The 12,379-nt window shown below is 46.4% G+C and overlaps 1 protein-coding gene across 3 annotated transcripts in view; it reads right to left on the minus strand.

Moving 5' to 3' along the window:
- Nucleotides 1-962: 962 nt before the first annotated feature.
- The window catches only part of PTCH2 (patched 2), a 73,670-nt gene continuing 62,253 nt past the window's right edge, over nt 963-12,379 (minus strand). For all 3 annotated transcript variants that reach the window (XM_083447777.1, XM_083447775.1, XM_083447776.1), the window contains 13 exons: nt 12,258-12,350; nt 12,016-12,141; nt 11,645-11,763; nt 10,674-11,076; nt 9,503-9,815; nt 8,501-8,643; nt 7,964-8,144; nt 7,441-7,724; nt 6,175-6,312; nt 5,408-5,550; nt 4,545-4,644; nt 4,042-4,290; nt 963-3,428 (listed from right to left, as the gene is read on the minus strand). In XM_083447777.1, coding sequence (XP_083303903.1) covers nt 3,015-3,428; nt 4,042-4,290; nt 4,545-4,644; nt 5,408-5,550; nt 6,175-6,312; nt 7,441-7,724; nt 7,964-8,144; nt 8,501-8,643; nt 9,503-9,815; nt 10,674-11,076; nt 11,645-11,763; nt 12,016-12,141; nt 12,258-12,350 — 2,706 coding nt within the window. In that variant the 3' untranslated portion in view covers nt 963-3,014. The remainder of the gene's footprint in view (nt 3,429-4,041; nt 4,291-4,544; nt 4,645-5,407; nt 5,551-6,174; nt 6,313-7,440; nt 7,725-7,963; nt 8,145-8,500; nt 8,644-9,502; nt 9,816-10,673; nt 11,077-11,644; nt 11,764-12,015; nt 12,142-12,257; nt 12,351-12,379) is intronic.

The raw sequence follows: 12,379 nt of genomic DNA on the forward strand, positions 1-12,379 counted from the left end.
CTGCTAGGTTCTACCTTTGACAGTGGTTTCTGGTCTAAATAGTTTCGTGGTGAGAAAACAGGACAAATCTAAATGGTCAGAGGAATCTCTGCCACATGGCAAGTTTCTGTGTGCAGGGAATTCTCTCCAGATCCTAGAAGCAGTTCTGAGTTTTAAATCAACTGAATTAATCCATTTTAATAGAAGGCCCAACCCTATTGAAGCTGCTAAGGGTGTTCACACAACCAAAATGTGAAAATCTCAGCAGAAACTCCCTTGGCAGCATGAAGTGAATAGGCAATCCGGCATACTTTGGGGGATATAATTACAGCAGTTATTGGGCGAAAGGGAGGGGGAATATAAAGTGCCTGCGGTCAAGAAGGAAGAATGTCACTGAGGAAGTGGATTCAAAGGTGAATCAGCCCTGCTATCTCACACAAGTAAGCTATGGTGCGTGAGTCTCTGTGCCCAAAAACTACACACAATTTTATGCCCAAGTGGGTCAGAATTTCACACAAAGCCCCCAAGGGACAACTCCATGTTGGCAAAGAACAGCTAGAAGACGTCTGCACTTCTTATTTATCTCATTCTAAAGACAAAGTTGTAAAGTGTTATTCCACTACAAATGTCAGTGCCACCGAGAAACTGGCAAACTACTTGTGTATATAATTGCAGTGCAGAAAGATGTTAAGCAACTTCTGCAGTTGGAGGGGTCTCTTCCTGAAGCCCAAAATCTCCAAACTTGCAATCGGGAGTACCTAAAGTTAGTTCACTGTCTTAGGTGAAAAATACATTTGGTCCCAAACCTTGTATCTTGTTGAAAGAAATGTGTGTGTGCTGAAAACTGTGGCACATCCATCAGGTTCCAAAATCACTCAAGAATCCTAACAAACAGAATATTTTTCCCCAGCTGCCATCTTTTTCCTTTAGAGTAGGTCAGTAAGAAAGAAAGAAAATAACCTTTTTTTAAAATTTAAAAAAAGAAGCATTGTGTTTCAGGATTTAGGTTGTGATCTGTTGTTTTGTGATTGATGCACAGGGCAGAGCTGGCCAGAAAACTGCACTTTGAATTTTGTGCAAAATTTTGATTTGTGTCCTGAACCAGAATGGAAAAACTGAAACATTTCATAAAGCAATTTTGACTTAGCTATGTGGAAACCAAGCATGTCAGATGGAAATGGAACTGGTCCTTGAGAACCAATCCTGCTGCCAAGCGACAGTTCATTTCTTGTTTTTCAGCCAAAGAAGCTGAACCGGAAAGAGATCTTTCAGAAACAGAAAAAGCAACCACAGCACTCATACTTTTGGGCAGGAAATGGAATGTTTTGCCCAACTCGTCTCTCCCGTTGAACATTTTCTGCTCTGATTACTACATAGGGATGTTTTTAGGTGGGAGAGAATCAAAGGATAATTTTACACATGCTTTTTTTTCCTGCACAGAAATATTTGTGAAGAGATGGGGGGAAAGTTCTGTACACCATCAGTTGTGAAGGTGCAGCACGAATGTTTGTGCTGAAAGTATGCAGGTCAGGAAGCTAATAATCTCAGTATAGGAAAAACATGTGTTGAAAAACTCAAAACGGTACATTGTCCTTAACAAGGGCAATGAATGGCTGAATTTACCACAAGGTCGCCCAGCTTTCTTATTAAAGTAAGCTTAAATTTCCATTTGAAACACTTCCTTCGTAAACCAACACAGTACACATACATTTTTGTACTCAGGCAGCAGTCTCAGACTACAAACTCACTTGTGAGAAGTACCTCTTAAAACATGGAAGCAGAAAAAACATAAACCCATATAAACTGCTCTTCCAGAAAGCCCTGCTCTGATCTCCATCCGTGTGGGGTGAATGTCCTGCAGGGTCCAAAAGCCTGCCCTGTATGATTCTCATCTTCTGTTAGTCACAAATTATTCCTCACTGATACTCTTGGGAAATGATGAAGCTTAAAATGTAAATTCTAAAAGGAAGTACTTATGGGACACTTGTGTGATGGGCTACCTTGGACTGATAAAGAGGCAGGCATGCAAGCAAAAAGAATAGGGCAGAAAGGTTTTTGTAGTGTGGGATAGGACAGGGAGGAATTTAACAGGATTTGGAACAGCCAGATGGCGAATGCTGGCATAGGCAGACATGCCGGTGGAAGCAGGAGCAGAGTGCAGCCCATCCCACACAGCTTGCATAGAAGGCGCTAAGACACATTGTGCCCCTCCATTGCATGCTCCCTCCACTCCACACGCCCAGGGGGTCCTCTCTCCATTACAACCTCACCCTGGTGTTTCCCCTTAAAGGGACACGCCACTTTTTTTTTTTTTAATGAGGGAGCTGTAAAAATAATAAAAAATAATTATTATAATTATAAGGGGGAGGGTTCGTGACTCTTTTTTTATACAGCTTAAAATAATAATATTAATATTAATAAAAATAAAAGAATAGCAGCACAATGTGGGAGGGGTTTCCCCACGCACAAGTTGAGTCCTGTTCTCTCCATGGGAGGGTCAGTGTTTGGGCGATTCTCTCGCCCTGCCCCGATGACAGCCATGAGATGGTTCACACAGCATATGGGGAATTGTCACTTTCATTTTCCAGGTTCGATGGGATTGGAAGTTTCCCTGTCTGCAGGTGAGTGGGCACAATGTTATCTGGGCTATCACAGTCCAATGTAAGGATGCAAACTAGGGATGTTTTGAAGCCAGAAGTCCTGGTAACCAAGAAACCCAGCATGTTTTTGGTGGCAGATAACACCTAGAGAAACAAGGCATGGGAAAGTGGAGTACCAGGTGCTGAGAGATTCTCCCATCAACTTTTTCACGGCAGTAGCTCATCTGGCCTTCTTGCTCCAGTTCCCAAAGGCACTGTCTATGTCTACAGTTGTTTAAACACAGTGCAAGAGCTTCCAGGTATCCATCCTGCTTCACAGTCTGTGGTGTGTGGCGAACAATCTGGGCTCCTGACCCCACCAGGGATACTGTGCACATCCCATCCCTGAGGCAGGAGTTCTAGACCCAAGGTCTTGGGCCTGGCAAAAGTGAAATGCTAGTGCCTCTGGTCTAGGCTCTGCAGTTCCAAGCTGTTGGATGCGTCTTTACGAGGCTCCTCAGGTCCATCGGATTCAAAGCCCTCGTGTGTGTAGCCCCGGCATGAGCCAGGCAGGGGTGGGTGCAAGGCCAGCATCACTGAGGCAGTGGCTGTAACTGTGGTGAAGGTGCCACCGGATGCAGGAGGCGGCACTTTGGTACTGTGGGCAGTAGGGTCGGTCCGAGGGGGATTGGGGGCAGTCTGAGCCAGCCGAGGCCTCTGTTTGTGGTTTGGCTGCTCTTGCTGCTGTGAAGCGTCTTTGACTTCTGTGACAGTGGGCGGCAAATGTCCTCCAGGGGTCACAGTTTGGGTCCAGTCTGGGCTGCACAACGACAGAGGCGATTCGAGGCTAGTCTTGTAGCTTTTCACCACCTGCCCAGGAAAGGAAAGGCTGATGTTAGTGTATTGGATATGGAAGGGAAGAAGGCAACAACACAAGTGCAGATGACATGGAGTCCTTGTGACAGCAACTTTCAAACCATAAAGCAGCAAATTCAGTAAGAAGAATCTGAAGCACAAAGAGAGTGAATTATGTTGCCCTAAGGTACTAAAGAGGAGACTTCAACCACTGTACATCTGTCACGGATGCTTTAGCTGAGATTCCTGCATTACAGGGGGTTGCTCTACCTGTTTTAACTCCTGGGACCTGGGAATAGAAGCTAGACTCCTATTACCCCATTATACATTACTATAGCCACATTGCACCCCAAAGATATGCTCCAAGGTGCTATGGTCTGTCTTTCCCAGAGATCCCAGGAATTTTGTCTCACAGAGACCTGCCCACCCCAGTCCAGTGCCTATTGACATACTAGCATAAGAACAGAAACAAACATTCCTGGTTCTCTTCTTGCCTTGCCTCCCAACTCATTTGGGGACACTATCTTTACACTTGAACTAGAATCCAGCTGCCTTTGAATGCTGAGACCACCCTCTCCATCCAGAGAAACCAGAGTTCTGGCTTCCCCGGCTCTTGATGGGCACTTACGGTGATCTTGGGGAAGCTGGGGCTTTTGCTGGCCTTGACCAAGATATGTGATTGCGCTGGGGGGATGATGTAGGTGCTGCGGTCATCTTCACCCGTGTCTGATGCTCCTGTGCTCTCTGAATAGTACTCGGAGTCTGAGGAGTCACCAAAGGCTCCACCATGCCGCTGTACATAGAAGCTGTGGTGGCTGATGGGTGGGGGGACGGGGGACGGTGTCGGCAGGCGGCTACCGTTATCTGCTGGTGTGACCTAGAAGAAAAAAGCAGAAAGCACACTGAGAAAACAGGGTGTCAAATAAGAGGCACAGGCTTTCCATTCATTGTAGTGAATCCTGAAATCTATTGATAGCAGGTGAAGCCAAGACCTATGTTCTATTACGACTTGTCTGTCTGTTCAAGCACTTCACCTCGATCTGGCAGTGGGTTTTGACAGTGAGATATAGGACCCTTCTGCTTTATGGTTCTCCACTAGAGCAACCTGATGGGAAACAGAAGTTTTCTTACCTCTGCAGGTGGTCCAATGATAGACAGCAGGACAGGCAGCAGCACCAAGCCATTGAGCAGTCCCAGAATGGTCAGGATGGTGAGCACAGCAAAGAAATACCTTTGGGGGGAGGTCAAGGTGGTCAGTAATGGTCAGATTTGTCATTTGTGCAAATCATCTGCGTACAATAGAACTTTAGGATGAAAATCAGTTACTGCTCTGTATATTTTTCTTTCCCATCCCAGGAAGCTGAGATGCAGCACAGTTCTGCGGCCTTTGTGAAGAGGGAGGGTTACTTATTTACCCAGGTGGCAGTAAAGCATCTCAGCCTCTTATCAGGGCAGCCAAGTACAGAGCTAGTTCACCAGCACACAGTCATTTACATTCTCTTGCACACTCATTACTGTTACACCCATGCACTGACAAGTGCTATCCCTCAGTCTCAGCTCAAGGTTGCTCCCTATAGAAGATAAGAGCGTCCCTTTCTCTGAGCCAGCAGACTTGTAGAGCTCACAGGTCTTAGCTGCCATATGGCAAAGTGTCAGAGAAGGAATAAATTTCTTGTAGAATATCTTCCCCTCAACCCATTGTAAGTTGTGGTCTTGAACAGGGAGATTTCTCCAAATTTGGCAGAATGTACCAGTGCCCCTCCAGGGCTGCCTTGAACCCTATTAGATTCTGCCTTTATATCCATTCTTGATCAGTGAGACACCTATTGCCCCATGTGGTGTTACCCAAATTCCCAACAGATGTCAAGAAAGACAATTTCCCATTCTCTAGCCATTCCTTTTACTGATACCTCTGGAAATGGCCCCCAGCACATTGGTCCAGAGCACCACCAGAAAAGGTATACCAGGGGACAAGAGAGACACATGACAATTACCTCAGAATGAAATCGAACTCTGAACCAGCTAGCATAAGGACGCCAAGCAACGTGGAGACAGCACCATCCATCACAGGGGCAAACATGTGCTCTAGGGCCACAGTAGTGCGCAGGTTCCGGTTGCCAATGGCCGTGAGAAAGCCCTGAGAAAAGACGAACAGTCAGAATGCGACTAAAGAGAGTGACTTGTCCAAGCAGACTGGGAGAAAGAACAAGAAGCTAAGCCCAAATCTGTTCTTGCGCACTGAGTCAGCTGGTATTGCCAGAGCTGGAACAGGCTCATCTCGAAATGACAGCTTGGACTCTGCTTTTCATAACATACACAGCTATATCATTATATTCAGCACTAATTAAAAGAACTGCCAACCTTGGGTGCTGCACCCACAATTATGGATTAAATTCTGCTCTGACCACCCAGACTGCAACAGGGTGATATTAAGGGATATTAAGGGGGTAATGAACCCACAATTTATTGATTCTCCCTTATAGACTGCACTACTGATCAGGTTTGATACAACAGATAAAAACCTAATAATCTAAATGTTCTGGTTGGGTGCCACTAAAGCTATTTGAATGTATATCGTTGTAATATCACACACCAAGTTCTCTGGTGTGAAAAAGAGCTCTTGAAAACTCTGCAAGGGTGTTCAGGGAACCCTATTCCTTTCAGTATGGACCCACAGAGCTTCAAAAAGAGGAAGTCTCACTGAATCACATGCTCTAGACATGGTAGCAGAATGGGCTGTGCTCACACAATTGCTTCTTACCAGAGCTACATGTACGGTGAATTCCACACCAATTCCCACAGAGGCGATGAGGATGACTACTGGGATGGCACTCAGCTTGATGCCCATCAGGCCCATGATCCCAAAGAGCTCGACTGTCATCATAGCTAGAACGAATACCTACGTCAGAGAGAAGGGACAGCTCAGTATCTTACCTGCAAGCTATGGTTATGGACATGTCAATTACAGCAATGAAAAAAGCCCAATGTAGAGGTTAACAGGTAGATTAAGAATAGGTACCTACAAATCCATATGCTCATATGTATGTAATTTCTGAATTCAGAACTAATTCAGAAAATGCATACATCTCATTGTTGCACATGAATACCAGGTTATTAGTTAACAGTAATCACCCAACCACTACTACCATGCCTGTTTGATACCTTGATTGTTAATTAATTAATTAATTAATTAATATTTGAGCTGCATTATACGCTTTTGTATGGTAAACAGTAGGGGTATGGGACTGTGCACACACTAGCCTTAAAGATGGCTAAGGATGCAAATATAATAGAGCACCTGCATGTTAGTGTGCAGGCTTAACCCTTTCAGCACTGTAGAAAGAAGCTTGAGGAGAGAAAAAGATATTTACTTTTTGCTGCAAAGGTAAAGCTCTACTTTACACTCTATCTGGTAGCAGATGTGTGTTTACTATTGCATCTGCATACAGTGGGAATTGGTCTCATTCCCGGCTCCTTGGTGCGTACACCTGTACAATGCATAAATGGTGTCTGTTGTGTGCTAAACCTTAATACGTTTACGGGAAAATATGCACATGTTCATGTTTTTTTAAAAAAAGAATATGAGAAGGTACGAAAACATTCCAGACTTGCAACAAAACACTCAATTTCTGCAGTCAGAATAAATTCTGCAAACTACTGCAGCAAGTTTTTTTTTAATGTATTACAGTACAGCTGCACAGTTTTGAGTTTGGACAGAACCTGAATGATTTAAAATGGTCTTTGGTATTGAAGGAAAACTTTTTAGGACACTATGTAAGGCAAGGGAGATGGAAAGGCAACTGTGCAGAGATTACAGGAAGCATTGCACTAATTCTCCCCCACTCCCATTTCCAAATTTCCTGTCCTAAACACGAGAGCCAAAAATACTGATTTAACTAACAGTGACAGTGTTTGACGACCATTTCCCTTGTTGCACAATGCCATATTGCTACTACATATAACGTCTGGAGCTAAAACATCTCCCTTACTGCTAGACACCCTGTTGCTCAAGAAGAAGGATACTCACAATGATACTGGCGGTCCAAGGATTGAGGAGTAGCAGGGTGCACACTAGAAAAGTGCAGGCCAACACAATACTGATGGCCTGTAGAAGCCAGTGCCGAAGGCCAATGTACTGCTCCCAGAAGAGGAAAGGGTAGCCGCTAGGGTAGCTGAGGACACCATGCGTCTGGGCCACCTCGTCACAGATAGCACGCACACTCTCGATGGCTGCCACGAAGTCTGATGTCTGCCGCAGTCCATTGAGGTAGAAGGGGAACTGAGCAAACTCCAGGGGCTGTGCAGCAGGGACTGTCAGAAAGAGAGGCAGCCCATCAGATATAGTGGCCTTCTGCCCCCTACTCCCATCTCTAGGGCCAAAAATGAATTGCTTCCTTTGCCCATGTGTCAGGCATGGCTTGCAAATGTGGGAAACATACATTGTAAGGATTTCCACTGTGGAATTGCCATAGAAGTGGGGATAGGACTGAGCTGAAACAGTAATGCATGATGGAAAGTGGAACAAGAATGAGGCTGCTGCCTGAACTCACTTCGAAGGTTCTCGCCAGTGGCATCGTATTTGTCATGGATCCATTCCGGGGGTGGTGGGTAAAAGTTGGCTTGAGATGCAGCAAAGCCAAGAGGGTCGTTGCTCACCCACACTGTCAAACAGATGTAGAAGATGTCAGGAGGAATGATCCCATTCTCATCCACCAGGCGGCGAGTTGTCAGCTGTAGGCAGATGGAAGGGATGCAGGGCGGTTAAGAAGTATAGCAACTAATAGTAAGTAGTAGCAGCGGTCAGGGTGCTACTGGACAGGTGCTATCATTTGGCAGGAAATAGGGCTGAGCCCCCTGCTTGGGCACCAGCTGGCCATTCCCAAAGCCATGTAGATCTCATGTGTTCCTCCATCTCCAAGGGACCCCAAATGCCTATGGGAAAGCTTTCTCTTCTCTCCATTCTTTTGCAGTGGGGATCTATCTCCTCCTTCCCGCCTGGTACACCATGGTCTCACCCTTAATTCTCATGGCACACTGGGTTCTCTTTGCCTGCCCACTCCCAACTTTTAGATTGCTCCCCCACTTACTTGATTGAGGTTTAAGGGTTCTTTCTTGTTGCCTGTCTGGATGAGGAGCTTGTAAGCCAGGGCACCATCTTCGGATCCATTGCGGTAATTCTCCTTGGTGATATGCCCAGCTTCCCAGTCCCGGTCAAAGGCTACCTGTAGACCTGCACAACAGGGGAGTAGACAGGTAAGGGAGTGCCATCTGTGGAACCCAAGGCCCAGAAGCAAGAGCTCCTCTCACTAGCTATGCCAATCCCTTCCTCTCTTTCATGACCTCCACCCCTTTGCCGTTTAACTCAGATCTCTCAGCCCCTGCCGCATGTTTCTGTCCCTACTTTAGAGGAACAAGAACAGAGCTGGTAATCCTAGAAGGCAGAAGGGCACATGTACAACTGTGCAAGTGAGCATGTACACAAACATTTATATTTATTTATTGAATTTATATAGAATTTATATACTGCCCCATACCCACGGGTTCCAGGGTGGTTCACAGAATATAATCAGAATATAAAAACTACAAAATATATAATCAAAATAAAAACAGCAACCCTATAACCCCAACACATTTTTAAAGGGTAAAGGATATCAATCAAATCAACCAAAGGCCTGGTTAAAAAGCAACGTTTTTGCCTGGCACCTAAAGGTGCATAATGAAGGTGCCAGGTGAACTTCTCTGGGGAGAGCATTCCACAGACGGGGAGCCACTGCAGAGAAGGCTGTAAACAGTGTTTGCCTAAATGGATGTGTGTATAAGATGAAGAGCTTCTGGTTCCTTAGAAGCTAAAAATTATTTATAGTACTTATGCTGAACATGGTTGTGAAACAGACATTGATGCTTTCCTTCCCTGGAAGCAGCTGGCCACTAACACCTCATCCAAACTCCCATGCACCTTCAAGCCTTCAAGCAGGTTTGTACTAAAAGCATACCGCACAGAGAGCTGGAGGCATCCCACCCCACTTCTTGGGGCAGAGGCAGTGCAGGACAGGACAGGAGAGAGGGTTGGCAAAGTGTCCTTGACTCACCTCGCAGCCAGTCCTGGAGGTAGTGCAGCCACATCTTCGGCAACTGGCGGTTCTCATCACGCACAACATACTGGATGGTGGTGAAGGCCTGGTGCAGGCTGTAGAGGGCCTCCTGTGAGCTGGGGTAGTCAAAGCCACCCTTTGTAACCACAAACATGTTATAAAAGGAGAAGTATTTGAACTGAGCTGAAATGAAGGCGTGCTCCTTTGTGCCTCGTGGTAAAATATCCGTCAGGTAGAGTCCATCATGCACCTTGGTTGTACCATAGAGGCTCAGGCCCAGCAGTGCCAGGAACAGGACTACAACAATTCCCTGGAAATGCAGAAAGGAAAGAGTGAAGACAGATGCACACAGACCCCAATCTCTTCCACAGAAGCTAACTTTTCCTCTGTTGCTGTCAAGAGACTTGACTTAACAAACATAGGGAGAATGGAAGAAAATCTGTGGACAGTGGACACAGTGGACAGCCAGATGTTTATGAAAAGCAAACAACTGCTTGGGGGCTGGAACTGCAACCACCCAGCCCCACTTCCTAGTCCCTACAGTACGTGTAGGGTATGAATTGCCCCTAATGGAGTTTATATCAACATGTGCCATGTTGAGGGAGTATGGAACATACTTGTAAGGCAAGAGAATCAATAATGACAGGTAGGGAGTTTTCCATGCAAGGGGACACATAACACTCACACATATTAACCTTGAGAACATAGTTCTTTTGACTCTGTACCTGGCCCTCTCTCTCTCTAAAGGTAAACACACACACAATATCTAAGATCATCTAGGTTATCTGTGACTGACACAGCCACTTCATCTGGAATTACCCAAGGACGATGCAGAGCCTTCATACCTAACTTCCTAGATGTGTAAAAATAGACTAGGAAAGATGTACAGCTCTTGTCTTTGAATGACTACACGGGACATGCAATCTTTGCCCCTGATAGGCGGGGCACGGGGAGAGCAGCAACATGTCCTCATAAAGGATGACATGCACAATGACTACATTTCAGATTGGTTCTCTCATCTCCGAGAAGAACAGGGAGCTTTAGTTCTTCATTGGCTGTAGTGCTGGCATCACAGACTTGCTACCCAGGATGCTGTACTCCCCCCCCCCCTTTCTTTCAACATAGGGCAGAATGCCACCCACAAAGAAAGTGATTCTCAGCTGCCTACCTTGGTCTGGCTCTGCAGCAGGATAGGTGCATATTTGTCGCGAGCAAAGCTGGAGAGGTTCCAATGACAAAGGGGCAACGGCACACACTCCTGGGCACTTTTGTTCTCATCCAGCTGTGCCAGAAGATCACGGGTGGAGCTGGCAGGGGTGAAGACTTGCGACCCCAAAGGGTTGGCAGGCAGGAGAGTGGAAGGGGTGGTATAGACATGCTGGGTGGGTGGTAAGATGGTGACCACGTGACGCCCGGAGGGATCGCACTGGGTGAAGGCCTGAACCGTAGTGGTGATGCGTGTGCTTGTGGTCAGTGCTGGATGTCCATGCGGGAAAGCAGGTGCCGTGGGGTTGTCATTTGCATCCGTGTATTCCTGTGGCTGAATCTGGATGACGTGGGAGGAGCAGAGGCTGTGGGGAGAAGAAGACACTGAGAAACTGCTGAGCAACACACAGTCCCCTAGCCAGCCAGGCATCCTAACTCACACCCAGCATCTGGATATAACTATCACAAAAAGTTCCACTTCTCTTGGTGAGCAGATAGAGATACCCTTCACAATGTCTTTAAAGGGGCTTTTCAGAGTATGCTGATTTTATGTGCATTTTGATGTGCATTTTGGACTTGTTCTTATAGACAAACTTTTACCATAATAAAGAAATGTGTTTTTCAAAATGTTGTTGAGAGCACTACCATCTGTGCAGCTGGCTTTGTTCTCTTGCTGTTTTCCTTACAGCTGCATTTGATCCTCTCTTCTTGGGCTTAATGACTTTTCCAAACCACTGCCCCCAATTGCAGCATGCGTCTCCTCTCCTGGGAGATCTGATGGAGCCCAGCCTAGCCAGGGAGAGCGCAGTACTGCCCCAAAGGAGAAGGGACTCTTTTGGGGTGGGGGCAACTGCCCCTCCACCGCCAGCATCTACACATATTTATTTACAGACAAACAAACAAGCAGACAGACAGACACACTTAAGACAGTACCTGTAGAAGCAGCACAGAATATCGAGCCTCTTGTTTTCACGCCGGTGAAGGTCTAGACTCAGGATGGCAGGAAAAATGAAAAGCACCATGGCAAAGTTGAACACTACCACAACAGCAGCCTGCAAGTAGATGAAGGAGGGAGAACAATTAAACATGCTGAAGATCCTGAGCCAGGTATAAGGAGGGGCATCTATCCTTCAAGGGGAGGGATCACCCAGCTTTCCAGCCAAGGCCATGGAGACTGAGGGCACAGGTACCTCCAGAGTGGAAGTGAAGGCTTGCCTGCAGTGAGATTCAAAGAAAATGCAAATGTGCATAAGCACAGTTTTCTGACAAACCTGCATGGAGGAGCAACTAGCAGAGGGGCTTACCTGTAGAGAGAAGGCACGTAGTGCTGGGATGGGCACAAGAGCAGCCATGAAGAAAGCAATCATATTATTGACAGAGGTGAGTGCCACACTGGTGCCACTGCGGCGCAGGCATTCCCCAGTCCGCTCCTGCATTGAAAAGGTGCAAATGAGGAACCGTGAGAATAGAGTTGAGGACGGATTGAGCGTGCACTGGAAATGCATAGGGACTCAAAGGCTTGTGCAAAAACAGGGAACCTTCTTACCTTGACAGGGACGTGCTGGCTGGTCTCTGTGAAGGCATGTGCCAGCAAAAACATGTCATCCACACCAATGCCCAGTGCCAGAAAGGGCAGCACCTATACAGATATGGAGGAAAGCACAATGG

Source organism: Podarcis tiliguerta, assembly GCF_965153285.1.
Source record: "Podarcis tiliguerta genome assembly, chromosome: 6".
Lineage (NCBI taxonomy): Eukaryota > Metazoa > Chordata > Lepidosauria > Squamata > Lacertidae > Podarcis > Podarcis tiliguerta.